The 21,979-nt window shown below is 40.6% G+C and overlaps 1 protein-coding gene across 2 annotated transcripts in view; it reads left to right on the forward strand.

The window, feature by feature from the left end:
- The window catches only part of LOC131663464 (putative ferric-chelate reductase 1 homolog), a 37,848-nt gene that overhangs the window by 402 nt on the left and 15,467 nt on the right, over positions 1-21,979 (forward strand). Inside the window, exons 1-4 of one of the 2 annotated variants that reach the window (XM_058933892.1) lie at positions 7,878-8,135; positions 19,880-20,220; positions 20,430-20,521; positions 21,225-21,387. In XM_058933892.1, the coding sequence (XP_058789875.1) occupies positions 8,126-8,135; positions 19,880-20,220; positions 20,430-20,521; positions 21,225-21,387 (606 nt within the window). In that variant the 5' untranslated portion in view covers positions 7,878-8,125. Of the gene's footprint in view, positions 1-7,877; positions 8,136-19,879; positions 20,221-20,429; positions 20,522-21,224; positions 21,388-21,979 lie in introns of those variants that run through there. The other variant, XM_058933893.1, reaches the window with a different exon arrangement.

The following is a 21,979-nucleotide window of genomic DNA, read 5'->3' on the forward strand; positions in this document are numbered from 1 at the left end:
TACCCCCTTGAACTTGAAAAGAGTGTAAAAACGACTTCTGAGAACTACATTCTTTTTTATATTTATCTATAAAAATTATTTTATGTCTTTTTAAACGCGCCATTGCTGTAACGACGAATTTAATATGGAATACAGCATTATAATATTGTGATAAGTCGTTGACAGTGATCTCTAGTGCTAATAATCTATAAATCGGTAACATAGCATAATCATTTTCACTTCAAACTTGTGAACATATCTTGGACTGAATTGAAAATTAAACTATTGCAATGAATCTCATGAAGCTTCACTTTATGACTTTTCAATGCATAGTTTATCACATACAACTTGCATTTTGTCGACTTAAGATTTTGTTAATGAAAAAAATATTAAAAAAAAAACACAAAATATTCATAAAATTATCAAGTAAAACAATATATACAAATCGTTATTTTGTAGCTACCCAATAATTAGCTTTGACCATACCCAAGCACTACTTCTGTTAACCTAGTTCGATACTTTTCTAGATTAGTAAGTTGTATAATGAGCGAGCGCAAGGTTAAGGAATCTACTCTGTACACTCAAGTATTATTGAGAGACTTGTATTTCGCATCAGAGCAAAAAGCAGAAAACCACACGCGGAAATCGCGAGCCGAGTGCACTAGAGATTTCTTTTTATGACTCAAATCGTTTAATAACGTTAGTCTGCAATTAAAATACAGAAAAAAGCGATTCGAAAAAGAGCGCTACTCCGACCATGAAATCATAGTACACGGATCTGTAATCATATATACCGAGAAGGAAAAGTACGCTAGTTTTCACGGATGCTGCATCCGAAAATGAATGTTCGCTCGCAAAACATCTGTCGTTTGTTTCCGTCAGATAGCTGTATAAAAATAAGAAAAACCTGTTTTCTGTGTCCTGATTCTCAATTGGGAATAGAGAAGAAAAAAGCAGTCGAACGATCGTCACTTTCTGCAATGAATAATGGGGGATATCCCGGAGAGTGACCGCAAAGAACTAAACCATCGCGCATTTGCCGCGAAAGGAAAAAATTTCATTCCGGATGTTGATGGTCTTTCTGTCTCTATGTCGTACGTTTGCGGATGTATCAAACCGATTATCTTATATGTTTGGAATATATAATATATTATGTGACAGCGGGAAATGCGTTGGCATTCTTGAAGGCGTTGACAGGATGATGCTGTTAATGATCAGTAAGAGATTTTAGTTGGCGAGTTGTTTTATGATGGTCGAATTTCGTTACGATTTACGAGATACTAGGACAGTGATGCTGTTCATAACAATTTTGCTCAACACTGAAACGTTCTGGACCCATTGCAAATATCTCGAGTTGAAATGAAAGCTTGGACGAAAAAATTCACGAGTCTGTATGAAACAGTAACTTCATTGAAACCTAGAGATCTGTCGTAATCTTCAAAGCAGGGAGCAACATAACTACTAACCCGAATAGCCGGTGTTTCTCTCTTGCCTTTGCCCTAGAGAGTAGCAAGCATCGTCAAACCTCCCGAGGCCCCGTTTTTTTTACAACCTGCTTTTACTCGTAAGCTACAGTGTGTGTACATGCACGCAAGACAGTCTGTTTTGCATGATGCATACCTTGACGAATGCCGCGAAAGTGTGTGTACAATAGCCGCGGTTGTCGAACTCTGTCGTCACGTTGACCGGCGTCCTAAAAGAGAAAAAGAGAGGTAGAAGGCTTTCAATTAGACTATTTAATTTCAAAGCGACGATCATAGTTTCCGAATGATGATTTTCTCAACACATTTTCGTAGATTATACTCTCACTTGTTGGGCTTGAATATTCACAGAGGACACTCTGTTTACAATATTTTATTAGTTTGTATTGTCGGTGGAGCAAACTGTGCAGTGTTTATCTCGCATTTAGTGTGTATGACAAGCTGTAACGACGTAGCCACTTATGTATTTTGAATATTTCTGGTTGACTAAAGGGTATGTTCGCTAAAAATAAATTGTAAATCTTACTAAAGCTTCATTTTTGTATGTTGTATTTCCACGATCGTAATGAATCTGTAAAAGTTTGTTTATTACAGTAGGCAATTTATGTTACATAGTGAGAATCACCTGTTTATTTGCAGAATCAGATTAATTACTGAATTTGTGAGAGTACAAGTTACTCTGAATTACACAATTCTCTGTTTAGCCTCAAGCATCAACACACCTGAATATCGCAGCATTCGGAAATAGAAAAGCAAATGATTCATGTAACGTAAAGCGTGGCGCGCACTAGATACAGTAAATCTCACACTGTCCATAAAACATTTCTCATTCTGCCAAGCCTCGCAATAAGTAGCAATCTATAGCAGAGGAATAAATTAAAGTAATCCATTGTAATTCATCTGCGAGGCATTGTTAGGCTGATAGGTCAATATAGCGCGATAGCCAATCGACAAATCAATGGGCAAGAGAAACGCATTTACGAGGTGATAACCGCGTGCGAAAAAAGATCTCCCACATACGTACCTATTCCAAGCGGTGTACAGATGTAGAAGAGGGCGAGGCGAAATATCCCGTAAGGCCGCGCGTGTATAATAAACGCGAAAGAGAAGGGAAGCGGTACCGAGCGGGAATAATAAATACAAGCGGCACACCGGCTCCTCGGGATCGTATAATAAAACACAGAGCCGCGAGAAGCCGGCGAACGGTATTATACGTGAGTTGGCTGCTGCTCGCTGGCTGACTCTTTCTGATAAACCTTACCAAACTCTATCGTCGGCGCGACTTATTTTCCACTTGCATCTACAGTCTTTTGCCAAGGTGACGCAAGGTGATGGATTTTTCTTGCTCACCTTCGCATAATTTTATATGTATCTGTTACAAAACTCAATATTTCTGATCGAAAATCGGAATCCTTTGAAAGGACATTGATGCATCGCGTACCTAGGAAATATGCAACTGCTCCAAGAAATATAGCCGAGCAACGGAAAGAGAAAAGCATTATCGGTAACAGATTTAACGAGAAAACGAAGGAATCACATTTTTGCAAAATCCAGAAGCGAATGTTATCTGCTGGATACACGGAGAATCTTGAAGTTTAATTAACTCAAGTGCGAGTTTCAATGTGAAATCTAGCAGCTACAGAAATTGACGTGCAAAAGGAAAATTATTTTTCACGTTGATAACTACGCACCAATTTCATAATCGATTAATATGACAATCTCTCTGGAAATTTCTATAATTTCCAAATTCAATTTATTAAGCCGCTCGACCACTGGACGTAGCTATTTTCATTTCCAAGCAAATAGCCTCCGTGATAATTTATGTTAAATCAGTTACTTGTGCAAATAGGCTATTGGAAGCTTCAATTCAATAGCCGATAATACAATTGCTGCATTTGATATTGTATGTAGGCACTTGTTGCTATTAATATCCATAATCACGTCTACCTAGCAGGCCGTTAACGCCGTTCGCATTTTACCGTCGTATACGATAAACGATGGATCGTTTTTCGTGTGCGAGCTAAATGGGACTTTGATGCGCGCGATGAATTATTTACTTTTATCTAGTTGCTTCATCATCTTTCATCAAAAAGAAAGTCTTATCGCCTTTCAATTCACGGCGAAACTAACTGCCTACAATTATATGTATCGTGTGTGAATACATTGTCCGAATGAATCTATTGAAATACATTGTCATCAATGTTACATGGAACCTCGCGTATAATTTTGAGCCAATGTATTTCGAATGGAAGCAACATACTTAACGTTTCTAATTTTGCACTCTTGGTTTTACCAAGAACACCAAAATAATTTGAACTTCACGCGCGATCGATCAAAGTTACGCTAAATTTTGCACGATAAAGTTCAATTGAAAAACATCGATATTTTCAGAATTGTGTTAATCATACGTTGATCTGTGGATATCAAAAAATTCTTAATGCAAATAGATATGACTGATAAATGCCTTTTCGCTCGATTAAAGTCTTAAAAATGACTTTGAATTCCTTATTTTAATTGAACTATGAACGATTTCCCGGAAATACCGCCGTAGCTGTCGATCACGTATAGATATAATCATTTTTCACGACGCGCTTCCTAGTCTTAAAGGAGATAACAGTGTCGCTGCTAGAAAAGTGAGAATAGGCGTAGAGAAAGGCTTTCGTCTATAAATTTAGCACAAACTGAAAGGAAATCCACTGAATTGTGAACAAGTGCATGCGCTCCGTTGTGCAAAAAGGTGAAGATGTAGCTTGGCAATATCAGATCTATTCTGTGTGATATAAATTATATGGGAAATTGCGATCTTTTTATATAACGGCGTTTCATAATTGACTTTGCCATTCTTCGTTACGAATCCTATACCTTGTTCTATACTTCTATACTCACAATCAGATAAGAACTTCACTGCTAGTTCTATAAAATGTATACTAAATTAAGACGCGTGCTCAGAGTATATTAATATCGCACTTTTCAATGCCCATGCGTAACATGAGATTACAGTCACGAGCTTTTCCAGTAGGCATGTTGCAATTGCAAAACAATTTCACACTGCAAGTGAGAAGCTCCTGGAGAAAAATCAAGCATTGTTGAAGTTTGCATTTGAACCGAGCGTAATAAAAGCAGTTCTACGAAATGCCTATAGTATCTGCTGCAGGCAAAAATATACATTAAAATTATAAGACTCAGATCGCAGCTTGAAATCTCTTAAGCGTTGGAATGGAACAACCTGACTTGGTTACGTCAATATTACGTCACTGCAAAGCCTATACAAACAATAAATCTCTGCGATTGTACAAAGATTAGTTTCCATTCGTATACGAAAATCTGAATGACAGATCAAAGGTTGAACTATGCCAAAATCTAGATTCCATATTATGAATGCCTTTTTATCCGAAGCATAAAACATTAACCAGCAAGCAGCCAAGACAAATGGATGATTTACGTAAGTAAAATCGCAGAAGCTAGACGGTACGTGGAGCACGTCGAGATAAAAATAAAAAAAAGTCGAGAGAGCGAAGAACAAGCTTGCAATTACAGCCAGGAGAGAAAAGCGTGGTAGTCTATCGGGTGACAGTCTCATCCGCAACCTCTCTCGCGAGTGTAAGCAACCTGTGAGTATGTGCTCACCTTAGGATTTCGCGTTTTCCTCACCTTGACAGTCTCTCCTCGTCGCCTTTTTCTCTTTTTCCTCGGCCGTTGCTGTCGGAACGTAATGGCGTGGAAGCCCCGGCAACTCTATTAAGTATAGCGGCTCCGGACGTTGAGTCATTTTTTTCCGTAAAAACTTGCGGCTTTTCTCATTCATCGCGAGAACGATGGGAAACGCAACTGGTCGTTCAGGGAAATTTTATAGCACGTTCCTGACAGCTGCTTTGATTGATTGCAGTTGTTGCTGTCCGATATAACTGTCATTGAGGAAATGATGATCGGCTGATGAATTAACATTTAGAATTGAATCTTATCGAGTGTATTATTTGCGATATTTCATTTTTTAATAGTCATTTTGATAATTATTAGCCTTAGTGTACAGAAGTAACTGCAAGATCTTTCGATATCTTGATATTACGATGATAATAGTCTTGACGCTTAATGCTTCAAGAGTATGAGAAATGTTCAAACGGCTAACTGCGATCTGATCGTATTGATCGAAATGTTGCGTATTCTTAACACTCTTCGATAAGAATAACAGGAAAAAGAAAGATGTTGGGAAGATATTTGGTAATAGCGAATAGCCTTTTCGAGAAAAAAAGATAACGAAAGCAAGGTCGATTTAAACTAGCGGGAGTCGTGAATTGCATTTTCTCTACAAATACCTGCGTCGGCCAAACGAACGACATTTAGTTGCGAAATACAAAGTAGCTTTTTTGATCGAACGAAGAAAAGCATAATCGCGGTGCTAAACGAACAATCGCGACCTCAGAGATCTGCCTTCACGCAAGTGTGTCGTGCAAAATCAGCTTGGCCTCGGTAAAAGGAATCGTATTCTTTGGATCGTTCCCAAGAACGATCTCAATACTTTTATTCGATTAATTTTCGCCTTTTGCATGTTAATCGCACAGCGTCGACTTTCGATTTGACATCCTTATCAGCTCGAAATTGCAAATACTTGAAGCGAAGCCACCAACAAACTTGAACGCACGAACGATGGAAACTCTACTGAAAGAGAGAGAGAGAGAGAGAGAGAGGCAATCAACTTATTCGACGTACACGTACGGGGAATGCCCGCGCGTACGAGTTTCGCGTGGAAAGCTGGCGTGTATGCGCTCGGCGTAGCCTTGTTTTGCTCGTTGATGGGCGAAGTGATGAGAGTGGGCCTTTCTGGATGAAAAACAATATTGATCTATTTTCCTGCTGAATAGCGGCTTCGCCGTTTGTCTCCGGGATGATTATTGGCTTTGATGTTTTCATTAAACGAAAAGCTCCGTTACTGCCGATGAGCTTTCCACCGAATGACGATGACGTCGTTTAAATTTCAAAGCAATCTATTTAGGATGACGAAGCTGTATCGCATCAGCTGTATCGTCATCGCAACGTTAATTTGAATTTTCAGTGAAATCTCATTTTCGGAGGTTTCGCTGGTATTTAGATAACTAGGCTCGTGGATAGAACTTGTTCTTTGATCCCGTTTAAACCTTTCCGGCTGCTGCGTTAACTGTTGATGCATTAATATCCGCGTACACGTGGATACCAGTACGAGTCTTTGATGGTGAAATATCGCCCGGGAAAGTTATTTTCGTCGCGAACGTTGGAAATAAACGGCCGCCTAACGCGAAACATGCGAAAATCGACGATCTAAACATGATTATCAAGCAAGTATCAACTACAATAAATTAGAGAGAAGAAAACTTCATTAAAGTCAAATCATCCCCATTCCCGCAAACTGGAGTCCGAAGAACTCCCCGTAGCATCGTTCAAGCGTAAATCACGTGCTCTTGCATTCACCTGTCGATAATTGTGAGCGAAAGAAAAAAAAAATAAAATAAAATAAAAAGTAAATCCTGATGCTCTCGCGCCACCTGTGAACTTTTTCGCACGAACGCGAACACGTAATGTGCAATTTACGAGCGGCCAGAATTATGTAACACGCGCCTCGTCCCTCGTCTCCTTCAAATTTGATTCTGCGCTCTCGGTGGAGCCTTTCGCAGGTGTAAATCTTTGAAAACGCCGCTGCGACTGTCTACTTTCGGCTACGCTTTTGTTTTTTCCTTACCGCTATACCAATTGATGCATTGTCTTGGAAAATTAGACAATGGCGGCATTTTCTTTCTCGCGCAAGGCAAGCAACCGCTTGAGATAATGCTTAGAAGTTGCTTTGGTTTACTTTTTTTCGTCGTCGAGCTGTAAACTCTATAATAAGATCATGCCGCAATGACGATTTTTTTGGTAAGTTGAATGCATGTCAAATAGATGCAGGTTTATTTGAAATTGTTGCATTACGTCAGTTTGAATTTGCATGAATACGAAGGCAAGTTTCTCAATCATCGCGTCAATATTTATTTATATGTATATATATTTTTTTCGTTAGGCTCTTGAATGACTTGTTGATTATTAGGCTTTCCTCGATGATTGATCGGTATATTTGTCAGATGGTAAAGAGCGCATTGCATTATCAGACGCTGATTTCCCGGCGGGGATTTACTGGTTCGGAAGTGACTTCGCAACTTTTGAGAAAGCGAGCCGAAGCGATGAAAAAAGAAAATCTGCCATCGGACTGGCAACTGCATAAGCGAGAATTTCCGCGAACAGTCGCGTTAAGCGCGTTGGTTGCTAAAACAGGTGTATAGGTGTATAGGTGGCAGCAGCCAGCTCTTGAAATCGCGCGACACACGCAGCGCGCACCTGTATAAATGAATCGAGCGTAGAAGGGGCCGCTCTCACTCGACTGCCCTCTCCCGCGTCGCTTGCCTGCTTCGGTATCTTTTGCTCTCGCTCGAGACGGGCCTTTCGACAGGCAGTCGGGCCTGGAACTCGATCCTCGCAAGTTAAACGAAAGGCGCCGCGTGCCGCCGCGAGCAACTCAGCGCCGTCGCACAGTTTCATTCGCAGTGAGTTCAGCCGGTGCCTCCAAGTTCGACGCCGAGTTGTACAATGCCAAGCTGAAAAGAGAAAGAGAATTGGCGCCTTGGAGAACGCGAGGACGACGCTACGTACGCGCACGCAAGCCAATGGAGTCGAGTGAGTGTCTTCTCTCTCGCGTCCGGGCACCGACATCCTGCGTTTTATATACGTGTGTATCGCTTGACGGGATGTGCGCGTCTCTCTCTCCCTCTCTCTTTCTCCCTCTCTTGGGAAGGATTTGTCATTGTATTCGCGATGCTGGGAATGCGCGTGTACTGTTATAACTTGTTAATTGGTTTATTTGTGGTGCGGCTCGCCAATTACCAGCACGTGCGCGCGTGTATTTTCTTATTACCAAGCAACTTTTCCTGCGCGGCTTTGGCTTTTTCGGCTTTCCGCCGACGAAAATTAGGCTCGTTCCCGAAAGTATGCGAGAACAGTTTGGCGCGCTTGTTGCACGGCTCCGAATACTTTCGCCGCACGATCTCTTCATTGAATCCAGACATTTACGATTGTTTTTTATATGTTTTCTCGAGAGGCACGTACCGAGTTCTTCTTCGTTTTTGCGCAATACGCGAGAAGAAAAAATGAAAGTAAACGATGCATCGTCGCTGTTTCAAGTATAGGCGTCGTTATGCGCGCGTTCTGAAATTTCAAAGAACTGACAAGGCGTTTCCTAGTTTTGCAATGCTCGAAATGAAATGGGAAAAACTGCGACTATATACCGCGTAATTAAATTGCGCGTGTTGCTCGTATGAATGGTGTGCCGCGTGGAGAGGCTTAATTTTTCATGAATATTTATTTCTGTCTCACGACTGAGCGCATCCTGTTTATTGTTGATTTCCTTGCCGAGTCATTCAGTGAATTAAAGGATATGAAAATAATTGATGCTCAGGTGTCACGTATAAAATCATTTTCTCGATGATCATGGCTTTTGATGTGTACATTCGTTAAGTGCTCGTTTATAGCAAGTGTTGAAACAGTTATAAAATAATCGAAAAATCATTTTCGAATGAATACGAGCAACGAAAGTTCTTCTTAAATTCAATGAAACACACAGTAGCGTCTGCCCGAAATTGGACTTCTTTTACTTTTCAAGAAAACATTTCTACGCACTACTGTAGTTCAAATATTGATCATGCCATTATCGCGGCATGCTCAGGTATAAAAGTAAAATTTGTGAGCAAATTTCAAGTCTTATAATAATTGACACAGATGTCTCTACGCTTATATCAGAAGCATTCTTGCGGTTCTATAGCTCGCTTAATTTGCATAAATACCGAGGATGGAATTTACTATTTTCAAGACACGATCTTGTATTGCCGAAATTTTATCCAAGTTTTATCGGTCAGAATATTATATATTCAAGCAGTTCGCAGTTTTAGTAAAAAGCGTTAACTATGTCTTCAATTTTGCTTATATTTGCGAGCATAAACAAGGCTCTTCGCTATTTCATTATACTACGCAAACCTATCATGCTGCGTAGAAAAAATACTGGTTGTTTCTCAAACTAAAACGTGGTTCTCTTATTGAGTGGAAGGTTCGTTAACAGCGCGTAATGATTCTCTGTAGCAGAGCGCTTGTCCAAGGTGTGTAGAGACTATTTTGCATACAAAAGATAGAAATCGATGGAATACTGAGAGCAACGATGACGTTGCACTCTACACTGTCTATTTTTACAAGTTTTACTACTACTGCTACTATACAATGGAAACAAGTGTAAAATTTATTTTAACATGGAAATCAATTTCTATATTGTTTAGTCTTTTGCTTGTACGAGTTCGATCAAAGGTTGCGATGTAACTCGTAAAACTGTGATCAAAGGGACAATTAAAAACTTTTAAAAGCATTTGGCAGTGGACGCGATTGAAGTGGCTCTCTCGTAAATCAAGCGGCAAAAGAGCAGTTTTTACATCCCTCAGATGTTTATTTCATTAAGGTTCGACCCCTCGGTCTCGTTCGCGCGCAGAATATACGCCGAAACTCCCCCTCGTCATTTGATCGTTATCGTTGTACGACTTTGAATTTGAAATACACACTGTCAGCGTTGTATATTCTTCAAAGAGAACGTTCACGTAGAAGAGAGAGAGAGAGAGAGAGAAAAAAGAAGCTCTTTGCGAATGTAAACGTGCACGTAAAAAAAATCGCAAAGTGAAATAAAAAACGTCGGCGAAACGGTACGTCCAAAAATAAAAGAACGGGGGACAGCGAAATAAAACGACGGTCGGGTCCGCGCGCGCGGTACACGCCGGTAGTGAAAAATACGGAAAAACAAGTTGTTTCGTTCGGCAATACCTGCACACTCGACACTGCTGGGGAAGCGAGCGAACATTGCGCAAACGTCGAGATAAGCGAATGGCAAACGAACGGACAAATTAATTTTTTAGACTTAACCGCCAGCACATCTAAATTTCCATCTCAAATTTGAATAACACGAGTACGAATTATTAAAAAAAAAACACCGGCGAGGGGAAGGTAACACAAGTAAGCTTCTCGCGACGTCGACGTGGGCTGTGCGGTGGTTGCCCAGGGCAACAAACGTCGACCCGGAAAATCTCTTCACGACAAGAACAACATCAACAGATCTCTCTCTGTCTGCGCACGTGCGGTATACACTGATGTGCTTTTTGCGTTGGTATAATCGAAAGCCGTTGATAATGTAAGTGTTTCCTCCCTCGTGTTTGCTCCAGGCGACACGATTTTTATGTGCTCTCGATTTACTTTTATTACACGCCGCACACACACGGTTCGCACATACTACGAGTGTCTCTCGCGCCAAAAAAATCTTTCGCGATATAAGAAGGAAAATTATTTTCATTGCTCTCGTAATTTTGCCAAGCGCAAGGAGAAGCTCTTGTTATGTGATCGAGATCTTCGCTGATTATTTTGGGGAACGCCTATGCTCGATTTTCAATGAATTGACATGTCCGTCTTGCTGATTGGATGCACGTACGATGAAAAAGCGCGTTACTTCGTAACAAAGATTCGTACGGCAGGATAAAGCCAAAGTTCATCCGACAAACCGAAGAAAATTAGGCAAACTAGACGAGGCAGAGAGCAGAAGAGATGAATCACAGGCAGGTGGTTCTCTCTGTGGCGTGTCTCTCGCGCGCGAAGTGTTTCGCGGTTGTAGCAGTAAAGCATCTACATATACATGTTGCATTAAACAGTTTCTGTTTGTACTTTCGCGAGCACGCGGGGTGGCTTTAATTAAATTTTAATATTTTAAGTTGTTAAATTGTTATGCACATCTTGTGCATACGTGTTAGCTGATATTACACTTTTCGACTGTTTGGATACTTTCTTTTCCTTTGTGCGTTTCAGATGCTTTGCGGAAGTGATATGCGAAAAATTTACACGAATTACTTTGCATTATTATACAACTGTTGATTTTATCGAATTTGTGGTGCTTTCTTCAAAAGAGTTCATGATTCATGCTTGATGAGTAGAGGTGATATGCATCCCAACCTTGATGTATGAATATCGTGTTATCTGAATTCTGTTTTACAGATAAGAAACTTGTCCAAATCATTCCAAAAATCAAAGTCGATCAGAAGAAATGAAATTTCAAACGTTATAAATTTCGATAGCAACGGACGAACGATACTTCATCAACGAAGCTTTTGTAACCGGCTACACCTGCGAGAACTTGTTTAAAACAGTGACCGATTATTTATTTATTTATTTATTTTTTTTTTTTTGACAAAGTTCACGAATGCTAAAAGTCACGAAGAGAAATATGCTATGAGCTACCGAAATATTGCCACAACGGTGATGCTAATTCCATGTAATTGTCAGTTGCCGTCGACGACTCCCACGTGCGAGAAGACAGCGGCGAGTGGGAGTAGCACGTGCTTTCGTCATTACTTTCATAACTTAGAAAGTGTGCACGCCGTGAAAAGAGAACGGACAAACACTGTACTACAGGCTCGATCAACAGCATTTTTTTAAACAAGCTTTCATTCAAGTCTTGAAACTCTTATGTTTTTTAGGGAATTCGATGGGAAATGCATTTGCTTGTTTGTTGAGTATGGAGATTTTAGTTTATCGTACTTAAAAGCATTTCAATGGTTGGTCAAGCGAGGTTGTAACCGTAATTTATTTTTACCTCGAAGTAAGAAACTCGGTGTCACTTTAAACTAATTAAATGTTTTTTTTTCCTTGGTGACCTTGAAAACGAGTTATTAAATACTCAATGATTATTGTGATACTTGGCAGCTATGATATTGAACAACAGAGTATTTTAATACTGAACAGACACTTTCATTATTAGTACACCACGCAGAGTTTTTCGCGAGAAATAGTGCAAACGTGCAGATTGAAGAACATGTCATTAATTATTTATAGCTGATGCTAATTGCGGTTATGAATTTGGAATCTTTACGTTTCTGAAAATTGAATGAAATAATAATTATTTTTGCGAAATATTCGCTAATAATATAATTTGAAGGCACGCAGTTGTTGAATATTCGCAAATGATCGTGAAATGATGCATAGGGGTAGAGGTGCACTTTGCAAATTAATTACCCGCGCGCATTCCACTGCGCGCTAATGAGTAGACAGTTTCAAATTGCCATTATGCTATATCTTTATGATGTTTGCATCATCCTATAAATTCAGAAGCATAATAACGACTGATATTTAATTAGTCCATGTTTCTATGCTGTTGAATTTAGCTTTCGCATTACTTCCTGCTGCGGTTATGTTTTGCATTATCGACGCGCACGCGATGCGAATCGAATGGAATTAAAATAATTCGTCGACATTTAGCGACGCAAGCAAACAGCAAAAAGTGAAGCGATGCCGGGGTATTCATGAAGTTTTTTAAAATGAAATACCAATCGTATCGCAATGCTTCTTAATAGACGCCTTGCGTAATACTCGAGCGTTGGCTAATCAATATCCAAGAGAAGTCGCGATGCAACCTGTCACCTCGACCGGGTAGACGTCGCCTGAAAATACCTTGTGCTCCTTTTATCAGAGAAGCCCGCGAGCGCAGACAATGGGAGGGACTCGCTCGGGGAAAGAAAAGTATAATGACATCACTTCGCACGCCACCGTGTGTCACGACACTTCCCTCCGCGGTGCATCTCACGTTCACGCTTTCCAACCGACAGCTTCGCCTTCGCGAATTATACGATCGACGCGCATTCCTCCTTTTACTACAAGGCCTTACACGCAAATAGTTCGGCTATCATAACTGCCGCTCTCTCGCTTTCACGTTTGGACTTTCCAATTTTTCCTTCGGAAAATTTATTAGCTCTGCGCAGTTTGTTGTCGACTGCTTTGCGTACGAATTACGAGAGAAGCACATTGCTCGATGAATTTTTGAGCGTTCGTTCAATTAACTTCGCGCGACGCGATATTATCGTTGAGAATGTCGTTAATGAATTGAAAATAAAAGTGATTGTAACCGAGCGCAGACACAGCGAGGTTTTCCAATATCAGCGCTCATAAGATTTTTCTCTAGACCTGGCATTGATCTCGTTCTCTCAGCCACGATGTAACAAATTACCAGAGCAATAAAAGTGCTTTGCCGGCATGAGTCACAATCTACATACGCCGAATAACCGAGAAAAATCCGAATGCAATGACCGTGCAGGCAGAAAAGTTCCGTTTTGTATTTTACTTGCGTTCCTTCGATCTCAATGAAAAACTTCTTTGGCGATGATAAACGGCCGAGGCAGCGTCGAGTGACTGCGGCTTTCACACTTACATTGGGGAAAATTCATGGCGCGCCGCGCGCGCTTTTACGACATTATGCAATGGAATTCTCTTTTTCTCTGTTTTTTCATTCTTTCATCCAACCGGTGCGGATTTTTACGTAAGATTTTTTTTAGTCAATGATATTGGCGTTAGGTAATCGACATGCTTTGTCACTGTACGTTGGATTCGTCTAACGAGACTGTTCGTAGGTAGTTGGTGGCGAAAAAAATTAACTACAATGACTAGCATTACTGCGCTATCATTAACGCATTCGTGTAATCGCGAGATCGGACTACCCGATCGGTGCTTGTGATTTTCGAGTATTCTTATCAAGAGATATTTATCAACTTAGTAAGTCCAGTCTCAGGAAATCTTACTCAAGTTCAAGTGCTTCAACAGTCGCAATAATCATCACGTAGTTCGAGCGATGATTTTTGGATTTCCTTGTGCAACGTTTTAATAAAGCTAATCATTATTTCTGATAAAACCCCTATCTATTGAATAAAGCAATCATTACACGAGCTAACACCCCTTCGACGACAACAAACGTTCGTTTCACTTTCCTCTCTCCAAACAATAAGTTCTCAGCAAATCAACAATTACGGAGTACGCGCATCAAACGATATGAACACCGACTGAGCAGGTGAAAATTGAAGGTTCCGCGCGCGAGCGAAAATCGTTTCGCTTAGCCATGCGGAAACACGCACATTCGAGTACGAAAGAACGGCGAGACTGCGGGATTAAAAAAAAATAAAAACAAAAAGCAACATCGATGAACTTTGACCCGTTGAATTTCTCGTGTACGCAGCCTGTTCCCTGCCCGACATTAATCGCGTTTTCATGAAGTCTAAAGCTTTATAATGGTTGCGCTCGCGCATATGTTGAGGTCACCATTTGGGGTTTCCTCGAATGACAAACGGCTCCGTTGAATGCCTTGTGCGTACGCGTATATGTGTGTGTGTATGCGGGATGGAGGAGGGTGGGGGGAGATATTCGCGCGTGTGCACGTGATACGTTGCGACAAAGGCGCGAGAACGCTGAGTTGGCCACTTTTAAATTGGGTCAGCTGATTGGGATGAAAGAAAAAAAAATTCGCGGCGCGTTGCAATTTTTTTCCTCCGCTTTTCATCGAGGCACATTCATACAGGCCTTAAAAGTTAACACCCAAGTTTCTTTGCAATAATCGATAAACTAATTATATCATTGTATAGTACATCAAATAAAAGCAACAACTTTTCTTATCATCATTCCTTAGTTCGTCCACGACTAATATTTTAAAAATAATAGAATAAGTTTTAGGTGCAAGACTAGCACACAAGTTTGAGTCGAGCTAAAATTATTATAAAAAATGCTTTTGACAAAATTGTTAATAAACTCAGAATAAAATCGCCGGATCCATTATTTAACAAATAAAAAAACCATTTTGATCTTTACTTGTGGCTTATAGCCATAGTCCAAGCGATGCGCGCATGCGAATTAGGTACACTGCAAGAGCCACTGCTGCTGGCCAAGCTGGGCCGCGGTTATTTTATCGAGGCCCAACTTGACTTGACCCAACTCGACTATAGTCGCTTACACCAAATCCGCATACGCAGGTTGCTTCGGCTAGTGGTCGTAAAACTTAAAGTATAAGTTAATATTACATAACCATTCAGGGAGCAAAGTAGGCAAAGGACGCACTCGCTGCGCTCGGTCGGCAAAATTACGTAGTGTATGTTTGCCATCTTTGCTCCCGTGGGAGATATTTTTCCCATGCACCTACGCAAATAAATGACCGTGCGGCCTCAGCAAGTAATATCGAATCGGCTGCTCTCAGGCTGTCCAGGTTCTGTGTTCCTTGCCAGTACGATGCACGGTCACCTCTTGGCACGCAGTGTGTGGTAAAATGGCTTTTCTTTTATTTTTTATCAATAAAATAATGAATTTACTGGCGATTATATGTTGGGTATCCTTAGTTCATGAAATTAACTAACGATGGCCTATCAATCATATTTTCATAAGCATTTTTTATCATTTTTTAGCTCGGTTCAAGCTTTTGGCTACCAGAGCCTAGCATTCAAAACTTATTTTATTATTTTAAAAATATTAGTTATAGACGAACTAGCGAATGGAAATACCAAAAGTTGTTGATTATTCAGTGAACTATCTAATGTCATAATTAGTTTATCTATCATTGCAACAAAAAAAAATTTGATTCTAGGTGCTAACTATCAAGACCTCGTTTATGCAGTGTCGTACGTGAACAAGACCTGATTAATAGTTTGCCTTTTTATTTTCGATTGAGTTGAATGATATGAGGTATTTGAGTGTAAGGTAAAAATGGAATTGGACATTCGCCCCATGCGATTCTCAGGTACTGAATATTCGAAAGCGTGCGCCGCTTACTTATTAGCTAATCAATGTCGTAGACGCTTGTTACATTGCGTTAAGATTATCAAAGGTCATCACGCTCGTTGCAATATCATGCATGTGCTCGGAAATATGACTAACGTTTGCCGATCGATTTTATCAACTTTTTATTCGTTTCGAGTCATCGTAGATTTCGTGTACGAGTATAAACGCACGGTCATTGCGAGAGATAATACAACGAGCGCCAATCTTACATCGAAAAATCATAATCGAGTTTAACGACCAAGCAAAAATGTAATCGAATTCGGAGTAGAACGTAATTCGATGCACCGTGTGAATAAAGAAAATAAAAGTTGCCATGCAATCACCTCCGCGCCGACAGCCGAGTCACCTGTAACATATATACATGAACAGACATGTGCGCGCGTAATCGTATCAGACCTTCGATCCAGACAAGTGATTCACGATATACATTTATTGAAGAGCTCGTTTGAGAATCTTTCCTCTGATGTATATCTGCTGTATGTGTACGTTTTTTTTGTATTGTTTATCGTCATCGCGTATGCGATGTCATATCCTTTTAAGTGAGTAAGCACAATTTCATCGCACCCGCACGACTCATAGTATTTTCTGTAATCGTCGTGTTTATTTATTGGTTACGTTGACACGAATTTATGATCGAGTCTAGCTTCTGTTTACTCAACGTTTGAGAATGCAGCAATTGCCCAGATACGAATTCAAGCATCATCCCGATATGTCCTCGTCGCTCGTTAACAAGTACAGTCCGCGAAAAAAAAGAGAGAGAGAGAGAGGATAACGCAGAAGTGATCTAGACTGAGAAAAGAGTAAATTGACGTGAATTTACGCGGATACTTAGTAATTGAGCTGGACAGTATGTGCGTTTAGCGGATACGCTCAGTCAAAGTCAGGCGTGATCGGGCACAAACAAAACCGGTTTTATAACACGGCCCTCGAGAGAGGTCATAATTGATATCTGTATAAGCCGACAAAACATAATTGACGTCGTTGGCAAATTATGAGCCAGCAATTAACCCATCCAGTGAAAAAGCTGCTGCGTCCACGGCCGAAGATATAGAATCGAGATCAGCGCGAAACAAAGTACCCTATAATAGCCAATTCGCAATCGCAAACTTGACTGCAGCGCCCAATGGTAACAGATAGTGGCAAAACTTGTTAGCTGTCTAATGTTTACTTTGAGTCAACCATTAATTCATGTAAACTAAACGGGACTGTTGAGCAAGGTGCCCCCTTACTTTTGTTGCGATCGCTAATACTTGCAGCAAGAGAAAACGCATAGATTCGGTTATGTCGGTCACGTAAAGTCGCGAGACGACGTCGTCGCGCGCTGCAAGGTCGAGGGATAACCCAAAGCTTTTTCTACAGTACGACAACGATGGGTTATGATTTATTGAGGATCGTTGACATGCTAAGGGTCACGATACACCGAGCAAACACCGCGCAGCGCAGTTGCATGGATGTTGCCTCGATCGTGGCACAGATTCGCTTTGAATGACGCTCATTGTGATGCCTAATGGGGGGGGGGGGTTAGTTGTTATATGTACCGATTGAACCTACATTGGTGCTTGACCGACATTGTTTATAACCTGGGCTCTGACTTGCCTGCGTGGCCGCGGATGATCGGATATATAAGCTCGCAGGTTATTCGTTTCGCGATGAACAAATACGAGCTCGAGTTGATGGTGGCTTCGAACGCGCAAATGAATAATTCAAAGTGTACAAGAGCAAAGCAAAAGAAGAGAGCAACGTGTATCGATTATCGTAATTCGACAAAGACAATACGTTACGCGATGTTCCACAATTGTACCAATGCACTTTGCGACGCGTCTATACTGCGGAGAGGCAGGAGACTATCCAAACACAGGAACTTAAACTTTTCAAAACTGTAATTCCGCGTGGTGTATACGCTTCGCCATTCAGCACTTGGCGCGCAAGTTTTTTAATGTAGCCCAGGCAACGAAACAAAAATTATGCAGTTACGGCACGAACGAGGTATATAACAGAAAACCATTACGTGACTGAAATATCACGTCGGGATATTTATAAAGAGATTGCCTCGTTTTTTTTTTGTTTTTTTTTTTGTGGTTTCCGTTAAGGTGTTCCCATTTGTTGATTTATAATATAGCACCTTTCTCGGGTACACCGCGAACATATTTATTGAAATGCTTGTTGGTGAGAATACAATTAATTTTGTTCATCTTCATCATTCTTTAACTTTGCTACAGACTCCTTTTTTTACTACACATTATCTAGCTCTGTTGAATTGAAGCGACAACTAATTGACTAGAGTGCGAGATGTGAAAAAATGAAAAAAAGGTAGTTTTCAATGTAACTCGATAAAAATAGCCGTTGCTTCATCTTGTGGCTACTCGATTTTGATTAGCCATTATACACGCATTTATTTGTGCGCAACTTTTTCGTCCTGAATTAAGAAATTATTTGACTCGTCAAATTGGACGGCAGATTATTTTTCAAACTTGATTTTAAAAAGTTACGAACGACCCGATCAGTGGTTGTATCGGACTGTGTATCAGCACGAAAAAACACTTCCTAAGCGGAAATTAATGTGCGCATTTTCGCGTCTTGTGCGCACAAATAAGAGACACCGAGGCAGGCTCCCATTTTTCTTGTCATCCTTTTTCACGCGTGGTAGTTGCGCGCGCGAGTAACGGCGTAATTATGCGTGGCAAGAACGCGTCGTCTATAATTAACGCGTCTAAGTAAATTCTCGAAAAAGAGAAGGAAGAGATAAAAAAAAGAAAATAAAGTGAAACGAAGAGTAGTCGCGGTGCAAGGGGTGTGTAATGTGTATACGTAGCAGCATGCGCAACGAACTGCTCTTCCCCGTGCTTGTGAATCGCTCCTCGTGCTTTTCATACTTCACTTTGGCTTTTTTTCTTCGCGCCTGGAAAATTTAGCAATTTCTTGCCCGCAGCGCCTTTTTTCAATTAAACGCGAATGATGTTCTTGCGAATTCATCCTTAAAATTGAAATACCGATTTTGGCTTGACTTTTACGTTTTTTTTTTTGAATTTTTGTTTGCGTAGAATTTACTTAAGCCTATAAAATTTACGAAAAGCCAAAGGCAATTCTGTAAAAAGAAAAAAAGATATTCGCCGTTTTGGAAAGTTAAAGTGGACTTGAAGTGCCAAGTCTACATTTCTTCAGAGTATTTCCATGAAAGCGGCGTGGAGAAGTAAATTACGGTGCATACGCGTTAGATATACCTATAGAAGCGCGCCAGGTGTTATATTTACTCATTTACGAGTACGTATAAAAAACACACTGGCGAAGGCCAGAGCTTGTTTACGCCTTTTTTAGCGCGTAAACTTCTTTTGCATAATCTAGCGCTCTTGTTTTTTTTCTTTTACTAAGCCACTACCCACAGATGTGGAAAAATCTTTAGCTCGGATGATCTTCGTGTGGTCCTGAACATTTTTTATATAGTTTATACGATGAATCTCGAACAAGACTTTATTACCGGTAAAAAGATTTGTCCGATAAGCATGGCAAGGCATTAAGAAAAATGAAGGTCATGGATTTACGGAAATTGAAAAGTGGGCTGTGACTCACATAACGACGATACTTGATCACTTTCCTCGTTCATCGACTACTCGTCGTCTACCGTAAATTTAAAATATAAAACCCAAAACCCAAAACCATTGTCCATCGTCAGCGCACTCAAAGTCGCATTGGGTTTTCCTTGGAATGTCTGACCAGACGTATAAATACGACTCACCGTGACCTTTATCATGATTTCGTTGCAGACAGGAGGACAATGAGGCTAAGCCTCGCAGTGTGGTTGGGCTTTTGCCTGCTACTGGTGACGCCGCGGGCTCAAGGAAGAAGTGACGGTGCACCAACGAGCACCTGTGCAGACTTGATGCCGCAGCACGGCAAGGAACCGCAGAACTCCCCGTCGCCTTATCAACTTTTACCGTCTAAAGGGCAGGGTAGGATACGATTGATTCTCGGTAGTCCGCAAGGCGATGGTTACGAAGGTTTCCTCATTCTGGCTAAGGACGTCAACACTGGCGAGGTCATTGGCGAATTTAATAATTTGCCCGAGGGATCGGCTAGGCATGTCGAATGTACTCCTAACAAGAAGGTACGTTTCATTTATTTTCTCAGTTTTGTTAAACATGAAATAAATCGTCTTTACTAATCTTATAATGAAAAATAAATTTACTCGGTACACTTTCAAGTTAATAGTAAGACTTCTAGTTAAAATAGAAAGAAAGGCGCCGAGCGGTCTTTCGCAAGATGAATGAGAAATCAGAGGACTGAAAAACCCTCCTCTTTAATTTAACATTCCAGAATGGCGTGACCCACGTACAACCACAAAAGATCCACAATCTCGAGCTCGACTGGGAGGCACCAGCGGATTACGAGGGCACAATTGTATTCAAGTAATGTTCCTTCTCTTTCCCATTAAAATAAATGGAAAAAATCACTTGCAGACCAGAATCGCGCAATTAAAAAGCTACAACGTTATTTTATCATAGCTTTCTTGCGATTCTAAATGCGCAAGGGCGTTCGACCGGAAAGCTGCGTGCGCGACGGACAATCGCACGTTGTTCATTTAAAAGTGTTTTCTCTTTTGGCACTCTCGCCCGCACATGCCTCTTTCTTATTTTCGTTTTTACGATGCACGCAATCGAGACCTCGTCGCAAAAGAAACGCTAAGAAGATCGTACGCGTTTTTACTTTCACCATTGGCTGCTTCGTCGATCAGCCCATTGAATGCGATGAGAAATCGGTATCGCACTCCTTTGCATTTAAATATTGACTGCATGCTTGCATCGCAATCAATGTTCTCGCTAATCGCTCTGCAAATTATCGTGGCGTTTTGGATTTCAAAGCTCAATAACGTCTTTTATGCTTTTGCCTTCGCCAATTATTCGAAACACTCGAACGCACTTTCGAAAATACAAAAAGTAAAAAATACGCAGTTATATCTTAATTCAAAACTACGAGATAGCTTCGGCGAAACACGTTCAAACACGTTTTACAATGACAATTTATCAAAGCTCCGATTACGGCGTTAGTAAATAGGAAACGTCAAGCATATGCAACGAATATGCCATTAATTCGTACCCTAAACGCACTTAGCTCAACAATCTGCAAGACGTGGGACGTGTTCTGGGTTGGCGTTGAGTCGCCCCGTATCTCGGTAGTGAAGCGCTCAATCGACATCCACTCGACGCCCCCAAGCATTGCTGCGTTCCCGCGCGCAACCACTCCACCCTACTACACCCCGACCACCGAGAACCTGGTAAGTATAAACGCTAGTGTGCTATGCTGCGCCGTAACTACCGCGTAATTAATTGAGAACGCTATTTTTACGCCTGTATCCTGGCAGAGTTGGCCGTTAGCTTATGCCATCTTAAAAAAAAAAAAAAAAAAAGAAAAAGAACAAACAAAAAAAAAAGAGAACAATTTTTCATTGCTTTTCCCGCCCCGCACTACCGTTGCCAGAGTACGCCGCCTTTCTATTTTACTGCTCCTATATTCAATTTGCATTGGTTTCCTGAGATCTGCGTCCCTGTATTATTACGACGGAAACGCGGGCTTTTGCAACTTCAATTTTCCGCAGTATTTCGATACCTGTTGCAAAATGATACTATTATAATTACTTTCTGTAAGTAGGGATGACCTGAAGAACGGTTAGTTTCTTTATTTTATTGGTGTAATTTGATAAGATATTGATGAGTCACATTATTTCAGAAATAAATTAATTGGAGATAACATAGGTTGATGCGTTTATGCAGCTCTGTTTTCTGTTGCATTACTCACAAGTGATTTCTAAAAGAATATTTAGTACGATTATCATGAATAGTTAATAACAAAAATGACGAATAGTTGAT

Source organism: Phymastichus coffea, unplaced genomic scaffold (genome assembly GCF_024137745.1).
Source record: "Phymastichus coffea isolate CEN01 unplaced genomic scaffold, Cenicafe_Pcof_1.1 PCOF00036, whole genome shotgun sequence".
Taxonomy (NCBI): Eukaryota; Metazoa; Arthropoda; class Insecta; order Hymenoptera; family Eulophidae; genus Phymastichus; species Phymastichus coffea.